This window comes from Trichechus manatus, unplaced genomic scaffold (genome assembly GCF_000243295.1).
Source record: "Trichechus manatus latirostris isolate Lorelei unplaced genomic scaffold, TriManLat1.0 scaffold00029, whole genome shotgun sequence".
Lineage (NCBI taxonomy): Eukaryota > Metazoa > Chordata > Mammalia > Sirenia > Trichechidae > Trichechus > Trichechus manatus.
The window spans coordinates 17,268,624-17,287,523 of record NW_004443965.1 but is presented as its reverse complement, the minus strand read 5'-3'; the positions used below and the strand labels follow the sequence as shown (position 1 = coordinate 17,287,523).

The 18,900-nt window shown below is 38.5% G+C and overlaps 1 protein-coding gene across 1 annotated transcript in view; it reads left to right on the top strand.

The window, feature by feature from the left end:
* Positions 1–18,900, top strand: part of NLN (neurolysin) — a 120,867-nt gene that overhangs the window by 30,202 nt on the left and 71,765 nt on the right. Inside the window, exons 2-3 of the mRNA XM_004374537.2 lie at positions 7,277–7,536; positions 14,573–14,721. Of these exons, the coding sequence (XP_004374594.1) occupies positions 7,277–7,536; positions 14,573–14,721 (409 nt within the window). The remainder of the gene's footprint in view (positions 1–7,276; positions 7,537–14,572; positions 14,722–18,900) is intronic.

The following is an 18,900-nucleotide window of genomic DNA, read 5'->3' as shown; positions in this document are numbered from 1 at the left end:
CACCTTGAACTTAAAGAATTTTCGTGTAGAAGTAGCTAATATGGGTAACACTACCTGAAGTACACTTAGAAGACTGTCCATATATGCTAGTTGAAGTGAAGATTGATGTATGATACTCTAGGTCAATTCTGTTAGCTGTAAATTGATACAAAAGTTATAAAAGAAAGAGGAGAACCGAGTTCTAAGCTTTTGTGTGTGCGCATGTGTACATAGAGTGAGAGATATAGAACTTCATGATTGTGGAAAACAGAAGGATGGTCTCAGAATTTCTTGCAAGATTTAGCTGCTACCAATATTCAGTAGTATCTCTCAGGCCCTAAGCTGTCCATCATCGTAATCCATTGTTCATCAAAAATTTCCAACCCAACTAAAGGATTTTGTTTTTATCATCAGCTTGGTTATGGAAATCATTGGAAGATACATAGTCTGGGTCTGACCTACTATTTTAGCCTTAACTCCCACTCTTTACACCCCATCAAATCTACATGCCCTCCATACCTCATACATCTATCTTGAAAGACTGAAGCAGTTTGGATGTTACATGCTTGTTGAAGTCTTTCTAGATTCCCCAAAGCAAAGCTAATTGCTCTGTCCTCTATGTTCCCAAATAACTTTTTCATATAGAATTGGCTGCCTAATATTGTAATCTATCTCTTTCTATGTCTCTTCCTCACAAGGCTATATAAGCTCCTGTCTTACTCATCTTTGTAGCCACAGTATGTATTAGGGTGTCACTAAATGTCTGCTGAATAAATGACTGAATCAGCTAATTTATCTTATAGCAGGTTGCTTTGTAATGAGGTTTTTTTTTTTTTTTTTTGTTAATATAGTCTGCAATGTAAGCATAATTACAGATGATGGTAACATATCAATATCTCTTATCTGAGAAATCACTAGAGAATAAAGAACCGGCATTTATTACGCAGAGAGTTTTCTTAGAATGCCTCTGCTGAACCTGATTGATAAACTTGTTTACCTGAGAACTTTAAGAAAGGGTTTGCTACTTCCTGGGAGTACACTTTTTCAAGTGGTTTACTGATTACCTAAGAACAGTTAATTAAAGGGCTCTGGAAAGGAATGAGACTTGGATGTAAAAGGTAGCCATCTGAGTAGTCCTAGTTTAAGTTGTTTTAGTCTTTAGAAATGAGTGACTAAAAGCTGCATAAGCCAACATGGCCTGTTTTTCAGAGCTGAGAGAAAGCTAAGGTGGGACACTTCTCCATATTCCCTGCAGCAATGCCTCAGGGAGTGGTACAGATAACAAATCAGATAAATGATTTAAATGGGTATGCTTTAACTTACCTGGTTCTCTCCTTATCAAAAGCAGGGTAGAAGATCAGGGAGGTCAAATTGGTGAGAAATTTGATGTTTACCTTTTCTGGGATATACTTGGAATATTAGTGTAGCATAGTAGTTAAGATTATGGGTTCTGGAGTCAGACCTGGGTTTGATTCTCAGCTCCACACCTGCAGTTTGACCTTGAGGAAACTACTTTACCTCTCTGTGCCCAGTAAAGTTGGGTTAATACCTGCCTCATTACTTATTGGGAGGATTAAATAAGAAAACACATTAATAAATTCTTAGTAAATATTAGGTGTGATGATGATACATACCAGTCATATGTATGGCAGATTTTAGCCTAGGTGCCTAGAAGGAGAGTGGTAAACTCCAGTTGGGATTTGTAAGGAAGACTAAGTTTTCAACATGTTATAGTTGAGATGTCAGAGGCAGTTGCATATGTGGGTCTGGCGCTCCAGTGAGAGATCTGAATGGAAGCTATAGATAATTATAGGTGGTCATTGAAGTCTTGGGAGTCAAAGGCTTCATAAATAAAATGAAATGAGAAAACCAAGCACAGAATCATGGCAGACACCAACTTTTATTTGTGGATATAGGGCAAGAAGCCAGCAAAGGAGACTGAGAAGGAATGGTCAGAAAAGTGGAAGAGGAGCAGGAAAGAAAAGAAGTTACACTTTTGCCAGAGCACTTTTAGTGGAATAGTGTGGAAGAATTAATGATAGGCAAGGAAATAGAGTAAGTGAGAAATTTTTAATTTGCAGGGTGCAAAAGCTGAAAACCGTTGGTTGGGGGACACATCTTTCTTTAAGAGAAAGAAAACGAGGATGAGTACAGATATAGATAACATTTATCATAGTTACTTATATTTCTTGTTGCACGATAAGGATCAACGTGAATCCAATCCCCAAAATGTGGAGATTCAGTCCTCACATTCCCACTTCTCCATCCTCATCACTAGCCTCCCCTACGACACTCTCTCTCTGACCCTAGCCACCTGGAGCTAGGTCAGAGTTCAAAAGTTAAAAGCACACCATCCTTAAGACTGCCAAATAGTCGCATGCCAGCCACAGGTTTGGGGAGTCCACATGCCATCCCAACCTTCTAACCTACTAGCCACAAATTCAGGGCTGATTTTCCACTACCCCTGTAGGTTGCCAGCTGCAGGCTCAGAGTCCACATGGCATCAGAGGCTTATCGAGGGTAACGAGTATCCGGGAGCAATCTTTAAGCTTGCACCCTACCCCCCGTCAATTCAGGGGGTGATTCTCCAGTGGGCCTAGTCTAGCACCCCTTTGGACTTGCGCCCAGGGCAAAAGTCCCCTTCACTTTGCCTCTGCGTGGCACCCTTAACTTTCTGACCTGCTGGCTCCCACCACCCCTTTGGGCTCAATAATTCACTGGAACAACTCACAGAACTCTCAGAGTATACCATACATACAACTACAGATATAACAGAAAAGGATACAAACCAAGAGATGCATAGGGCAAGGTCTGGGAGTGTTCCCACACGGAGTTTCCATGTCCCAAGGGACACACTACACTTCCGAGAGCAGATGTTCTTGTCAACCAGGAAGCTCTCTGAGCCTCTGTGTTCAGGGCTTTTATCAGCCAGTCCTGTGTGATAGGCTAAATCATGCCTCCTAAGCTAATTGATATTGGCCTCCCAGGTGAGTCTTTTCTGGTCTCCACTTGCCAGCACAAGTCTTCAAGTGTACCCTGGAAGTGTCAGACCAAGGCACCCCAATTACTCCAGGTGTTATTCTCTGGAGCCCAGGAGAAAGGCCACCTTACTTAGGGTAAAACTAGGGCCTTTACCCTATACCTGTAAACTCAGAAACTGGGCTAGAGGAGAAGAGCCTTTGTGGACATTTATTCTTCATAGTTTATGAAAGAGCATCAAAATAACACTTTTGGCTAAGAATGAGTGTTACGGATTGAATTGTGTCCCCCAGAAGTATCTGTCAACTTGGCAGGGTCATGATTCCCAGTATTGTATGATTGTGTACCGTTTTGTAATCTGATGTGATTTCCTTATGTGATGTAAACTCTATCACTATGAGGTAATAAGATGGATTAGCAGCTTTTATACTGATGAGGTATTCAAGATTGGATAGTGTCTTAAGCCAATCTGTTTTGAGATATAAAAGAGAGAAGTAAGCAGAGACACATGGGAACCTCATGCTACCAAGAAAGCAGTGCCAGGAGCAGAGTGCATCCTTTGGACATGAGATTCCTGCACTGAGATGCTTCTGTACCAAAGAAGATTGATGACACAGACCTTCCTCCAGAGCCAACGGAGAAAGCTTTCCCCTGGAGCTGACACCCTGAATTTGGACTTGTAGCCTACTAGACTGTGAGAGAATAAACTTCTCTTTGTTAAAGCCATCAACTTGTGTTATTTCTGTTATAGCAGCACTAGATGACTAAGAATTGGTACCGAGAGTAGAGTGCTGCTCTAACAGATACCTAAAATCTGGATTCAGAAGGAAGTGAGGAGAGCTGTTATACTGGAGATGACCTAGACGGAGAGAAACAGTAGCAGCAGAACCAGGAGACCAGCACTAGATGGTGCTGGAGCCGACCCACAGGGTGAGAGAGCTGAGTGCCTTTGCACAGGAGGCTTCCTGGTGGAGTGGGGTGCCTCTGGGTACTTATCAGTGGAGCTGACCCACAGAGCAAGAGAGCTGAGTGCCTTATGGCTGAAGTTTCCTGGTGGAGTGGGGTGCCTCCAGGCACTTATTGGTGGAGCTGAAGAGCTTTGGAACACTTGCCCCAATAGGGTAGATGCAAGTGGTGAGGCCCAAGGAGCTGAGAGGCCAAGGAACCAGGAAGCAGAAGCTGAAGAGATAAGGAAGCAGAGCTGCCTCAGTCTCCAAGGGTAGAGCTGCCACTCAGATGGACTGGGAGAATCGTGCGCCTAAAGCCGAGGTAACAGAATTGCCATTCCAGTGGGCCTGGAAGGCAGAGCTGAAGCCTAGGACCAAGGGGCCTCTACTGAGAATCCAGAGAGCATGGCCAATACCTAGAGTCTGGAGGGTAGGGCCTTTGTGTAAATGGTCTCAGAGAACAGAGGATTATTTTCAAGCCTTGAAGGCTAATGTAATGTGTTCTGCTGACTTTCTTGGTGCCTGTTATTCCTTCTTTCCCTCCAATTTCTTCCATTTGTAATGGAAATGTCTAGCTTGTACCTGCCTGTTGCACCATTGTACTTTGGAAGCAGATAACTTGTATTCTAGATTTCATGGAATTTTTGGATTTTGGACATGGAGTTGATTTAAATCTTTTGCTATGATATGATAGGATAAATATGTTTTACATGTGGCAAGGACATGAATTTTGGGGGGCCAGAGGGTAGAATGTTATGGATTGAATTGTGTTCCCCAAAAATATCTGTCAACTTGTCTAGACCATGATTCCCTCTATTGTGTGATTGTCCACCATTCTGTCATCTGATGTGATTTTCCTGTGTCTTACCTCTATGATATTAGTAAGGTGAAATTAGCGGTAGTTATGTTAATGAGGCAAGACTCAATCTACAAGATGAGATTATATCTAAAGCCAATCCCTTTTGAGATATAAAAGGGAGAAGCAAGCAGAGAGACATGGGGACCTCATACCACCAAGAAAGCAGCACCGGGAGCAGAGCACGAAAACAGCACCGGGAGCAGAGTACGTCCTTCGGACCCAGGGTTCCTGCACAGAGAAGCTCCTAGACCAGGAGAAAATTGATGACAAGGACCTTCCTGTTGTACATAGGGTCGCTATGTGTCGGAACCACCTTGACGGCACCTAACAACAGCAACAACACTCCTATCGTAGCACTCATCTCAATGTAATATAATTGCCTGTTTATTCATTGTCTTCTCCACTATATTATAATAACAGTGCTCCAATTGATTTGCCGTTTTATCCCCATTGCCTATTACAGTAACCAGATCCATAGTATATGCCCTTAAATATTTGTTGAGTATTCTTAAACAAGTCACTTAGCCTCTCTGAGCCTCAATTATCTTATTGATGAAAGAGAAATAATACCCGACGTACATAATAAGGCTGTTTTGAGGTCTTGTAAGATAATAGGAGGGAACCCTAGTAGCACAAGTGGTTAAGCGCTTGGCTGTTAACCGAAAGGTCAGCAGTTCAAGCATACCAGCCACTGTTCGAGAGAAAGATGTGGCAGACGAGAAAGATGTGGCAGTCTGCTCCTGTAAAAATTACAGCCTAGGAAGCCCTATGAGGCAGTTCTACTCTGTTCTATAAGGTTGCTATGAGTCGGGATTGACTCGACGGCAGTGGATTTGTTTTTTGTTTTTTTCCTAAGATAATAGGGATGAGGCTTAGCATAGAGGTTAAGAGCGTGCATTCTGAATCCATACTGCCTGGTGTTTAATCCTTGCTTCCACCATATAACTGGCTCTGTGACCTTGGGCAAGTTATTGAACATCTTCATGTTTTAGTTTCCTCTTTGGTGAAATGAGAATAAGCATAGTATCTACCTTATAAAGTTGTTGTGAGGACTGAGTGAGATAATACTTGGAAAGCATTTAGAACAATGCCTAACTGTGCAATAAATGTTAGCTATTAATTATAACATTTTTTATTTATAAGCTCTAAAGTAATATATAAATGTATGGTGTCAATATTATTAGTTTGAGTATTTTAAGAGCGTGAAGTATTGATATCATTATTCTTAAGAATTTTTTTTCTTTTAGCTTTCTGCCATATCCATGCCAGAGTTTATTTTCCAAGTGTTAAATTCAAATTGCCATTCTTGATTTGCATGAAAGTTTGGTTAAAAAAAAAATTTTTTTATTTTCAGTATAAAAAAATCTTAGAAATCTTTTCTTGTTGAACCCCAAGTTTTATTTATTTATATATTTGTTTTTGAGTCTACATACACAGTAGGTAGAATTTAGCACAGGAAAAACATTTAAATAAGAAAGATTACTGATTTATAAAGAATAATTATTATGTCTCTGGCACTCAACTTTATTATTTTCTTAAAAAATTCATTATTGTGATAAAAATATATATAGCAAAACATACCATTTCAACATTTTTTACATGGACAATTCAGTGACATTAATTATGTTCATCATGTTGTGTAACCATCACCATTATCTGTTTCCATATTTTTCCGTTACCCTTAACAGAAACTTAGTACCCTTTAAGCAGTGACGCCTTCATCCCCCCTCCCTCCTGCCCCTGATAGCCACTAATAAACTTTGACCTATATACATTAGTATGTTTATATGTAATTGAGTTACATAACAAAACAGTGTTTGGAAAGTATGAATTCCATTAAAACTATACTGTGCAAGAAAAATAGAAAATACAAGCACATTTAGTTCTGTAAATATGTGTTCATCTGAAAAAAATTTGCTCAGTTTTTTTTAAACTGATGGTGCCTGGCTACCATCAGTGACCACCCTGATAGGGAACACAACAGAGAGTCTCTTACAGAGTGAGAGAAAAGTGTGGAGCAGAACTCAAATTCATGTAAAAGGACTTAATGGTCTGACACTGGAGGAACCCCCGAAGCCATGGCCCCCCGGATGCTCTGTTAACCCAGAACCAAAACCATTCTTGAAGCCTACTCTTCAGACAAAGATTAGATTGGACTATAAAACATAAAACAATACTCGTTAAGAGTGTGTTTCTTAGTTCTGGCAGATACAGGAGACCAAATGGGCGGCTCCTGTCTGGAGGCAGGATGAGAAGGCAGGAAGGGACAGGAAGTGATTGAATGGACACAGGAAATCTGAGGTGGAAAGGGGGAGTGTGCTGTCACATAAGGATTGCAACTAATGTCACATAACAACATATGTATTAATTTTTGTACGAGAAATTAACTTGAGCTGTAAGCTTTCACCTAAAGCACAGTAAAAAAAAAAATTAATTAGATAATACACATTTGTACATTGACTTTGGATCAACAGAAATCCCTAATTTTTATTCTTTTTCTGTTTCTTTTTAGAGTTGGTGGTTCCAAGATTTTACTCAGAATGACTTTAGGAAGAGAAGTGATGTCTGCTCTTCAGACAGCTTCTTCGTTTACTGCAACTGGCAGAAACATTTTAAGATGGGATCTGTCACCAGAGCAAATTAAAACAAGAACTGAGGAGCTCATTGTGCAGACTAAACAGGTGTATGATGCTGTTGGAATGCTCAGTGTTGAGGAAGTAACTTACGAGAACTGTTTGCAGGCACTGGCAGATGTAGAAGTAAAATATATAGGTGAGTAGGATGCAAAGGTATATCAATGTTTCATCTTAGGGTATCATAAACCATTTTATGCTTTCTGGCTTGGCAGTCAGTTTTCAAGTTTTACAAGAGATTGCAGTTATTATGTTCTATAAAGTCACAGCAAACACTGAATTAGCAAATACTGAGCATTGCTCCTAGGAGAAACACAGGGTTACATTCCTGCGAGTCTCCAGTCAACGTTTTCGTCGGCCAGTCAATACATACTGTGTTTTACGTGTGTTTCTGTTTAAAGATACCTTAGTTAGTATGTATGGTTGATTCTTTAACATTGAATTCATGGCCAGCAGCACTGTACCTCATGCCTGAACAAAGCTTATCTAATACAGGTGTTCTGTCTGTAAGGCACATCACAGCTTTCTTGCACTTAGGAATACTAGACAGCCCTTCAGCACTACACTTGGGGATCATTTTAAATAGTGAAATTACCAAAAAAAAGCAGAAAAATGCAAAACACATTGCACTAAATAGACTGCGGAAAGGACCCTGGTTTACAGTATGAGAGCCGAAATAAGAAGGCAAATCATTGCCTCATTCGACTTCAAGTGGGAACATGCGCATCAGGCAGCTCACATCTTCGCCACTCTGTGCATGTCCATGAACGACCATGAGAGCGCTGTGAGTACTGAGTATGGGGTTACAAATAAATTTTATCAAGTAGGCAATTGCAAATATGGTATCTGTGAAGAATGAGGATTGACTGTATCAAAGCTTTTAAGAAGCTAGTACCCTAGCCCAATAATTCCAAATGTAAGCACGTATTCAAAGGAAATAATCAGAAATACAGGCAAAATTTGTGTGTAAATTTATGTATAAATAGGTACTCTATCATACTAAAACCTTAGAAACGATCTCTAAATGTCAACCAATAGAACAGCTAAGTAAATTATGATACATACTTCCTCTGTAACACTACGTAGACATTAAAATCATGTTTCAGAACAGTATTTAATAACACAGAAGAAAAGGACACAGAAGGAAAACTAGAAGAAAATACACAAATGTCTTAAGTGGTAGGTTTACAGTTGATTTTTATTTTCCTCCTTGTGCTTTTCATCTGTTTTCCAGATTTCCTAAAATGAACATGTATTACTTTTATAATGTATATGTTAGGTCCTTTGAGTTATAAGAAATGAAGAGTCACTTGGCTTAACTGTAAGACTTGTACATATTTTGTAGGGTAATTATGGCTATACAATCTTGGCTATGTGTCTAGGCTTCATAAAAACATAGGATAGCTGTAGAGCTGGGTAGCATAATCACTAATGCATTTTGGAATTTGGAAAGTTGTCCAGAATCCAGCATAGCCTTAGTGAACTGTTCATTGCGTTGCCCCCACCAGCCTTTCAACACCAAGAGTTCCCTATTCTGTGTTCCACCGTAATAGGGACTTGGCTACTTTCTCTCTTATCTGCGTATTTCTCTTCAGTTTCTATCCCTACTACCAACTGCTTCACTCTCATTACTGACCATGAGATCTTGTTACGAGTCTTAAGTTTAAACTCCTGAATAAAAAGATGTGATCGATCTTGTTAATCAAAGTCAAGGGGACGAGATTGGCCCTTATTCAGCAGAACTTATAACTTCATGTGCATCTCCCACCCTGGATTTGGGTTGTCCATAGACCAGGTGCTCAGTTCTACAGCCAAGATGATGTACCAGCCTGATAACTTACATAGTTGACTAATATAAAAAATCAGTGGGGAAAAAAACAAAATCTGAAAAAGTATTACTATTTTAAATTCTGTCCCCCCCCCCCCAATAATAGATCTTTTAAATATACTTTCAGTTTTGTGATATTGTTCTTGTTCTCCTATAACAAGATTTATCTTTGTGGTTTATCATCATTTTTTAGTTTGGGAAGAGATATCTTAAAGACTAATCTTTCCTACGTGTGCATGTTTTCAGAGTACGTTATGCCTTCTACAATAGCTGTTAAAGACCCTGTTTGTATAGTGTTAGGTACTGGGCATCAGCATTGTTTATAGTTTGGAAGTGAGAGCATAAAGTTGGGTTCCAGGTCTTTGTGGCAAACTAAGGAAGGAAGTGCTTTTCAGCATTATTATTTGTTTGAGAATATGTTTCCAGTTTTAGGCTTGTGTATTTTATGTTGCTCATTTAAGATCTTGAGCAGTATTCCTTGTTAATATCTTTTTGTGCTAATTTAAAAAACTAAACAGAAAATGTAACTATAGTTAACTATATCATTTAAACAAGTACTATATGTATTAAAATAAAAATTTTCTGTTTCATTCTCTCCTTAGTTAAGGAGCATAATATTGTATATTTAATCAAATCCTAAAAGCATAATTACCTAATTTGATTTTTTAAAAACATACATTATTAAACTATTCAGATATTTGTGGCAGATTTTTGTTTATTTTTTGTTTTTACAGTTGTATTTGTAACAGTGCTTTAAGAGAACTGATATGAATGAGTTAGCTTCTTTAACTGTACAAATCTTGGTATGAATAGGATAGCTCTACTGTTCATGTCATACGGGTAAATTTTTCCTACTTATGGTACTTTCAAAATACTGAAGATAATAAAATAAAAATATATTCATTGTCATAGCATAGGCAAAATGATCACTAATAACTATTCTCATTTTTGTTTTATAGTATAGGTTATTTTACTGACATAGATTTTTGCCCAGTTAAAGCCAAAATACAAACGTAGGAAAAGCCTAAGAACCGACTTTAATTTGTGAAGATTAGAGCAGACTAAGACTTCTCTGAAGACAGACCTGGCAGTCTGCTTCCAAAAGGTCAAAGCCTTGAAAGCCCTATGGAGTGCACATGGGGTCACCACAGCTTAATTGACTCAATGGCAACTAATAACAACAACATTATCATCATCGTTTAATAGGAGATAGCCCCAATATCCAGCTGCTTACTGGATGTGTCTACTGAGATTTCAGGGAATCTGGGAATCTTCTGTAATTGTATGGAATTTTTGTTTGTTTATATGCTTATGTGCATTTGGGGGAGGGTCCATGACTTTGTTGTTAGGTGTTGTCAAGTTAGTTCCAACTCACAGCAACCCTGTGTACAACTGAATAAAACAGTGCCTGGTCCTGCACCGTCCTCACAATCTTTGTTATACTTAAGCCCATTGTTGCAGCCGCTGTGTCAGTCCATCTCGTCCAAGGTCTTCCTCTTTTTCACTGACCGTCTACTTTATCAAGCATGATGTCCTTCTCCGGGGACTGGTCCTTCCTGATAACATGTCCAAAGTATGTGAGACAAAGTCTTGCCATCCTTACTTCTAAGGAGCATTCTGGCTGTACTTCTTCCCAGAAGGATTTGTTCGTTCCCTGGCAGTCCATGATATATTCAGTATTCTTCACTAACAGTGTAATTCAGAAGCATCAATTCATCTTTGGTCTTCCTTATTCACTGTCCAGCTTTTGCATGCATATGAAATGATTGAAAACACCTTGACTTGGGTCAGGCACACCTTAGTACTTAAAGTGATGTCTTTGCTTTTTAACGCTTTAAAGACGTCTGTCTTAGTTATCTAGTGCTGCTACAACAGAAATACCACAAGTGGATGGCTTTAACAAAGAGAGGTTTATTCTCTCACAGTCCAGTAGGCTAGAAGTCTGAATTCAAGGCACCGGCTCCAGGGGAAGGCTTTCTCTGTCTGCAGGCTCTGGAGGAAGGTCCTTGTGACGTATCAGTCTTGCCTTGGTCTGAGAGCATCTCAGTGCAGGAACTGTAGGTCCAAAGGACGCGCTGTGCTCCCAGCATTGCCTTCTTGCTGGTATGAGGTCCTCATGTGTCCCTGCTTGCTTCTCTCTTTTATATCTCACAAGAGATTGGCTTAAGACGCTATCTAATCTTGTAGACCTCATCAATATAACTGCCACTAATCCATCTCATTAACATCATAGTGATAGTATTTACAACACATAGGGAAATCACATCAGATGACAAAATGGTAGATAATCATACAGTACTGGGAATCATGACCTAGCCAAGTTGACAGATATTTTGGGGGGACACAATTCAACCCATGACAATGTCTTTTGCAGCAGATTTGCCCAGTGCAATACATCAGGTGATTTCTTGACTGCTGCTTCCATGGGCATTGATTGTGGATCCAAGTAGAATGAAATCCTTGACAACTTCAGTATTTTCTCTGTTTATCATAATGTTGCTTATTGGGCCAGTTGAGAGGATTTTTCTTTTCTTTATGTTGAGGTGTAATCCATAATGAAGGCTATAGTCTTTGGTCTTCATTAGTAAGTGCTTCAAGTCCTCTTCACTTTTAGCAAGCAAGGTTGTTTCATCTGCATATTGCAGGTTGTTAATGAGTCTTCTTCCAGTCCTGATGCAACATTCTTCCTCATATACTCCAGCTTCTCGGATTATTTGCTCAGCATACAGATTGAATAAGTATGGTGAAAGGATATAACCCTGACACACACATTTCCTGATTTTAAGCCACGCAGTATCCCCTTGTTCTGTTCAGACATCTGCCTCTTGGCACAATTAAGTGTTCTGGAATTCCCATTCTTCGTAGTGTTATCCATAATTTGTTATGCTCCACACAGTCAAATGCCTTTGCATATTTAATAAAGCACAGGTAAACATCTTTCTGGTATTCTCTGATTTCAGCCATGATCCATCTGACATCAGCAATAACATCCCTCGTTCCACATCCTCTACTGAATCCAGCTTGAGTTTCTGGCAGTTCTGTCGATGTACTGCTGCAACCGCTTTTGAGTGATCTTCAGCAAAACTTCACTTGTGTGTGATATTAATGATGTTGTTCAATAATTTCTGCCTTCTGTTGGATCACCTTTGTTTGGAATGGGCATGTATATGGATCTCTTCCAGTCAGTTGGCCAGGTAGCTGTTTTCCAGATTTTTTGGCATAGATGAGTGAGCACTTCCAACACTGTATCTGTTTGTTGAAACATCTCAATTGGTATTCCATCAGTTCTTGAAGCCTTGTTTTTTGACAGTGCCTTCAGTACAGCTTGGACTTCTTCCTTCAGTACGATCAGTTCTTGAGCATATGCTACCTTCTGAAATGGTTGACCGTTGACCAATCGTTTTTGGTACAATGACTCTGTGTGTTCCTTCCATCTCCTTTGATGCTTGTTGCGTCATTTAATATTTTCCCCCGTAGAATCCTTCAGTATTGCAACTCAGGGCTTGAATTTTTTCTTCAGTACTTTCAGCTTGAGAAATACCGACCATGTTCTTTCATTTTGGTTTTCTAACTCCAGGTCTTTGCACATTTCATTATAATACTTTACTGTCTTCTCGAGCCACCCTTTGAAATCTTCTGTTCAGCTCTTTTAACTTCATAATTTCTTCCTTTTGCTTTAGCTGCTTGACATTCAATCAAGAGCAACATTCAGAGTTTCTTCTGACATCCATTTTGGTCTTTTCGTTCTTTCCTGTCTTTTTAATGACCTCTTGCTTTCTTCACATATGATGTCATTCCACAACTTGTCTGGTCTTCGGTCATTAGTGTTTAATGCATCAAGTCTATTCTTGAGATAGTCTCTAAATTCAGGCAGGATATACTCAAGGTCATGCTTTGGCTCTCGTGGATGCTCTCGTAGACTTGTTCTAATTTTCTTCAGCTTCAACTTGAACTTGCGTATGAGCAGTTGATGGTCTGTTCTACAGTCGGCCCCTGGCCTTGTTCTGACTGATGATATCGAGCTTTTCCATTGTCTCTTTCCACAGATGTAGTCGATTTGATTCCTGTGTATTCCATCTGGTGAGGTCCACGTGTATAGTTGCTGTTTATGTCATTGAAAAATGGTATTTGCAAAGAAGTAATTGGTCTTGCAAAATTTTGTCATGCGATCTCTGGCATTGTTTCTGTCACCAAGGCACATTTGCAACTACTATTCCTTCTTCTTCGAAGGTTTCCAACTTTCATGTTCCAGTCACTAGTAATACCAATGCATCCTGATTGCTTGTTTGATCAATTTCAGACTGCAGAAGTTGGTAAAAATCTTCAGTTTTTTCTTCTTTGGCCTTAGTGGTTGGTACATAAATTTGGCCAGAAGGTCAGTGATTCAAATCCACCAGCTGCTCCATGGGAAGAAGATGTAGCAGTGCTTCTGTAAAGATTTTCAGCCTTGGAAACCCTACGTGACAGTTCTGCTCTGTCCTGTAGGGTTGCTGTGAGTCAGAATTGACTCAACAGCAACAAGTTTGTTTTGGTTTTTTTAATAATAAAACAAGATTAAGAACTCCTATTTTAAACATAACCCACCCCACTAAGTTGATCTGCTTGATTCTTAAACATTCTTTGTCTCTGCCAGCCCCCGTGCTTGCCTTTCCCACTGCTCCAGCCCCTACTGAGCCCCTTCTCTTGCCTCACCCATCCTCTAAGGTCCCACACAATTACTACCTTCTTCAGTTACTTAGTGTCCCAGCCCTTGGTAGTTCAAGGGCTACTATCCTCTTCACTTGAAAATTAATATTCTCTGTCATGTGTTGTTCTTTATCATTTTATATACTTCCCCCCCCAAAATTATAAGATGCCTGACTATAAGAACTATGTTTTTTTCCCTACATTCCCCAGTAAGTTAATTATGCTCTAAACATACTTTGATAATTGCTCAGTGCACAACACTTATTGTTGTTCATAATGGTGCCAATAAGAACAGCCAAGTCCTGCATTAGATGCTGTTTTTTGATAGCCCTAGGAACCTTTACAGAAAGTATAAAATGACAAACTTATATTTGGATAATCATTCATCTAGGCAGGAGGTATTTGACTTAATATTGATTCTGCACATCTTGGTGGTGCAAATGATTAATGCACTCGGCTGCTAACTGAAAAGTTGGTGGTTCAAGTCCACCCACAGGCACCTTAGAAGAAATGCTTGATGATCTACTTCCAAAAAAATCAGCCATTAGACACTTTGTGGAGCACAGTTCTACTCTATCACATACGGTGTCACCATGAGTCTGAATCAACTCAATTACAACCGGAAGAAAATAGTATTAGTAATTTTTTTCTCTATCAACAGTGGAAAGAACCATGCTAGACTTTCCCCAGCATGTCTCCTCTGACAAAGAAGTACGGGCAGCAAGTACTGAAGCAGACAAAAGACTTTCTCGTTTTGATATTGAGATGAGCATGAGAGAAGATATATTTCAGAGAATTGTTCATCTGCAGGTAAATGATGTTATAAATCCTTTTTAAAAAAAAATTAAACTACACAAAAAATTAATAGCCTTTGACCAGCAATAAAAAGTATTTGAATTTTCCTGTATTTTGTTCCAATGATTATAATAATGGGCATAGCATAGTATTCTATAATATTTTATGATACTAGTTAGGTTTATGTTGAGTTGCTAATTTCATTTACTTAAAATTAAACACCAAGTGTAGATAAATATAAATCTATATCTAGGGCTTATTAACTATCATGAACTTGATGGTTCAATGTAAAAACCTTTTTGAATTTTCAAAATATTGCAAGGTTTATACTAGATCAAATCAGCTAGGAGCAAGTGGAATTGAGTTACTTATCTATAAATATCTATACATACCTTGTGTTTTTGGCCATCATAGTCATAAGTTGATGCACACCAGAGTCATTCCTGTCTGTCATCCTTACATTTTTCAGGACTCAACAGAAATTATGGATAATGAATGTTCTAGGTGGGTCTGCCTTGAGTATTTTTGGTCTTTTCGTCCCCAGTCTTGGTTTGCTTCCCAGCATTTTGATCGTGTCTTTGCTTTAAATTTTAATTTTTGTGATACCTCAGCAATTTGTTGGATAACAAATATTTTACAATCATGAGCATTTTTATTTAATTTTGCATGTTTGTTTCTGTAGAATCTCAAATGTTCTTTGTACCTGGTTAGTAAATTATGACAAGAGTTAAAATAAAGCATTTTAAATAGAATGCTTATTTTGAACTCACTTATAGACTATAAAACCAATTTTTTTTTTTTAGGTTCATAAAATATATACGCTATCTATTTTCTCATGTCAGACAAGCATTTTTCATTCCATAATTTATAATAATCTGTGTGGTTTATGATAGTTCATCTTTGGCACTGTGTAATATAAATGAAAATAACCTTATAATTACTCTTTACTAGCTAAATTGTTCTCTTCTTCTATGGCCACAGTTACTATTGCCTGTGATTTGAATTGTAGTCTTTACTTGTCTCCTATTTTTATTTCATCCCAGAATAGTCTGATTTCCTTTCTACTCTATATTATGTATGTATTTTAGAACTTTTTCCTTGAATTTCTAATTTCCTTTGATTAGCTCTGTTTTCATCCTGACTTCTAAGTTCTCATTTGGATGCTCTAACCTCAAAAAGGTGTTTCAATCTTACTGTCATTACTTAAGACTAATGTTTTTGTTAGTGTTCCACCTTGTCTGATTATTATACATGTTGTCCATAGGTATGGAAGGTTTGTCACTTTAGATTTAGTCAAAGAGTAAAATTTCTGAGTCTATTAAAAGCAATAGTAAAGACTTTTATTGAGGGAATATGGCAGTTTGAATCAGGCAGCATTCAGGAAGAATTTCCAAAATACTCACTCTTTCTGGAGATAAAGTTGAGCTTTTATACACAAAGTTAGGCATGACTAATCCTACAAATAGTTCAAAAACAGCTCTTTATTCATATCAGTTAATCTTATCTCCTTCCAGAAGACCATTTGCGCAAAACATTCTTTCCAAGGACATTGCATTTGCAACACATGCTTCCTGGAACATTCTAAGCACGTAGATTACTTCACTTTCTGTCTCTCTCCCCTGCTTACTCAGAATGATCTGGATTAACACTTTATTGAGAGTCTAGTTGTCAACCACCTTGGCTTTGCTGAGAGCCTCAGTTTGATTTTAGAAACTCATTATTCCCACCTTTTGATCAAGAATTTAGATAGAAATTCTTAGATCACAAGAACCACTATAAGAGCACTTTCTTCTGCATGATCTTTTAGTTGTGCTATAACACAGATCTGCCTTTAAGCTTTTAGGACCCCAGATGCTATTATGCTTTTATTCAATAGCCGGACACTATCTAGTATCTTCACTATGCCATTGCTTAGTCACTTTGCTGCTGGTGATCTGATGGTAAGGAACACCTGGAGTAGACAGGCTAAATTTTTTAGTGAAACATCTGAGCAATACACAAGGTGATGGAGTACTAGGGCACAAGCTCAGAAGTTCCAGAAACATGAGTCTTCTCAAGATATGTAATCCTTTGCGTAACTTTGAGTCTGGTAGTATGACTGTAAAAGCTAGATACGTAATGCCCAATATGTGTAACAAGCCTTACAACTAACAGCACAGAAATTGACAAGCAGGAGAGGGATTCAAAAAGAAAACTAATGTATGTGCTTAGAATATTCCAGGAAGCATGTGACACAAATATGATGTCCTTGGAAACACTGCCTGTCTCTCTCCCCTGCTTACTCAGAGTGCACTGGATTAATCCTTTACTGAGAGCCTAGCCATCAGCCATCTTGGCCTTGCTGAGAGCCTCAGTTTGATTTTAGAAACTCCTTATTAATTTCCTTGCTATATTTTTTTTCCTTTTATTTTATTGTATTTTTGGTGAAAGTTTACGTAGCAAATTAGGTTCCCATTTAACAATTTCTATACATATTGTTAAGTGGTATTGGTCACATTCTTTGCAATGTGTCAGCATTCTCATTATTTCCATTCTGGTTGTTCTGTTTCCATTAAACTAGCTTCCCTGGCCCCCCTTACCTTCTCTTCTTTGCTTTAGGGTAAATATTGACCATTTGATCTCATATAGATTATTATTTAAAGGCGCACAATACTCACAGGTGATATTGTTTAATTTTATGAGCCAGTCTATTATTTGGCTGAAAGGTGACCTCCAGGAGTGGCTTCAGTTCCAAGTTTAAACTGTATGTCAAGGCAGTAGTTTTGCAGGATCCTGTAGTCTATACTGATCCAGTAAGTCTGGCCTTTTCTTGAAATTTGAGGTTTGTTCTACACTTTTCTTCCATTCTGTCCAGGACTATCGCTTCCTATATTTTTAAATTTTGTATATGTTTGAAACTGATCTAACTAAATTTAGTATCAAATTGCTGCTTGTACAGTATCACAGTAAACTAGCATACCATAAACCTAAAAACCAAACCTGTAGCCATCAAGTTGATTCTGACTCATAGCGACCCTATAGGACAGAGTAGAGCTGCCCCATAGGGTTTCCAGGGAGTGCCTGGTGGATTCAAACTGCTGACCTTTTTTTTGGTTAGCAGCCCTAGCTCTTAACCAGTACGCCAGCAGGGTTTCCTAGCATACCATAGTGACCTAAAAAAGCACCAGTGCATTCATTAGATTTGTGTGTTTGTTTGGGTTGGTTCACTTCAGAGTTTTATTGTAACAATTTAATTTCAGATTTGGTTCCATAATTTTTCCTCTGTCCAAGGGAATAATTGCTCTAGTACATGTGGATTATTGTATGAACAGTTTTAGGAGCCTCCACTATGTCTGTTAAGGCTACGTCAGAAAAATAACTTGCGTTTGCTATTGTATTGGAGCTTGATATGTGAATGTAAACATCTTTCTTGACAAATAGTTATGTTTATGAGGCAGTACTTTTTAAAATCTACAATTATCAGTATCCATTTCCTACGGTAGTTAGACATTTTAATAGATGGTAAATTTCATCCCATTCATATTTAAAGGACAAAAGTAGGTATATCCACATATTTATTTTTCTCTGTAATACTGGAAGTGAAATAAGGTAACCATGATGTAACCCATAAAACCTTAATTAAGCTGGACAATCTCACATTAATATGAAATCGACAATGTTGAGAATGCGCTAAAATGAAGGTGCTCTGAATAATATTAAGGTCTCAAGATACCACCAGTGTACATAGTAATCAAATATAATGCAATGAAACATGTGAGAGTGGGAAATTGACAGACCTGCCTTGGTTTTTCAGGTCTTACAAGTTTTCTGCCTTTGACAGGATGCAGTCTTACCACTTTTGTATCACTTGTTTTAGTGGAAAAGAGTTTCGTTTTCCTTCTCTGACAGGTTTCCACCTTACACAGGTTCCAATTTTGCAGGTTTTACTGTACTATCCAAATGGAAAATAAAATGTTATTTTAGCTCCCATGGTATTTTTTTTACTTAGGATTGTTAAATGTTGTTAGCTGCCGTTGAGTTGGTTCTGACTCGTAGCAACCCTGTGTACAACGGAACAAAACACTGTCCGGTCCTGTGCCACTCTTACAATCATTGTTCTGCTTGAGCCCATTGTTGCAGCCACTGTGTCAGTCCATCTCATTGAGGGTCTTCCTCTTTTTTGCTGACCCTCTACTTTACCAAGCATGATGTCCT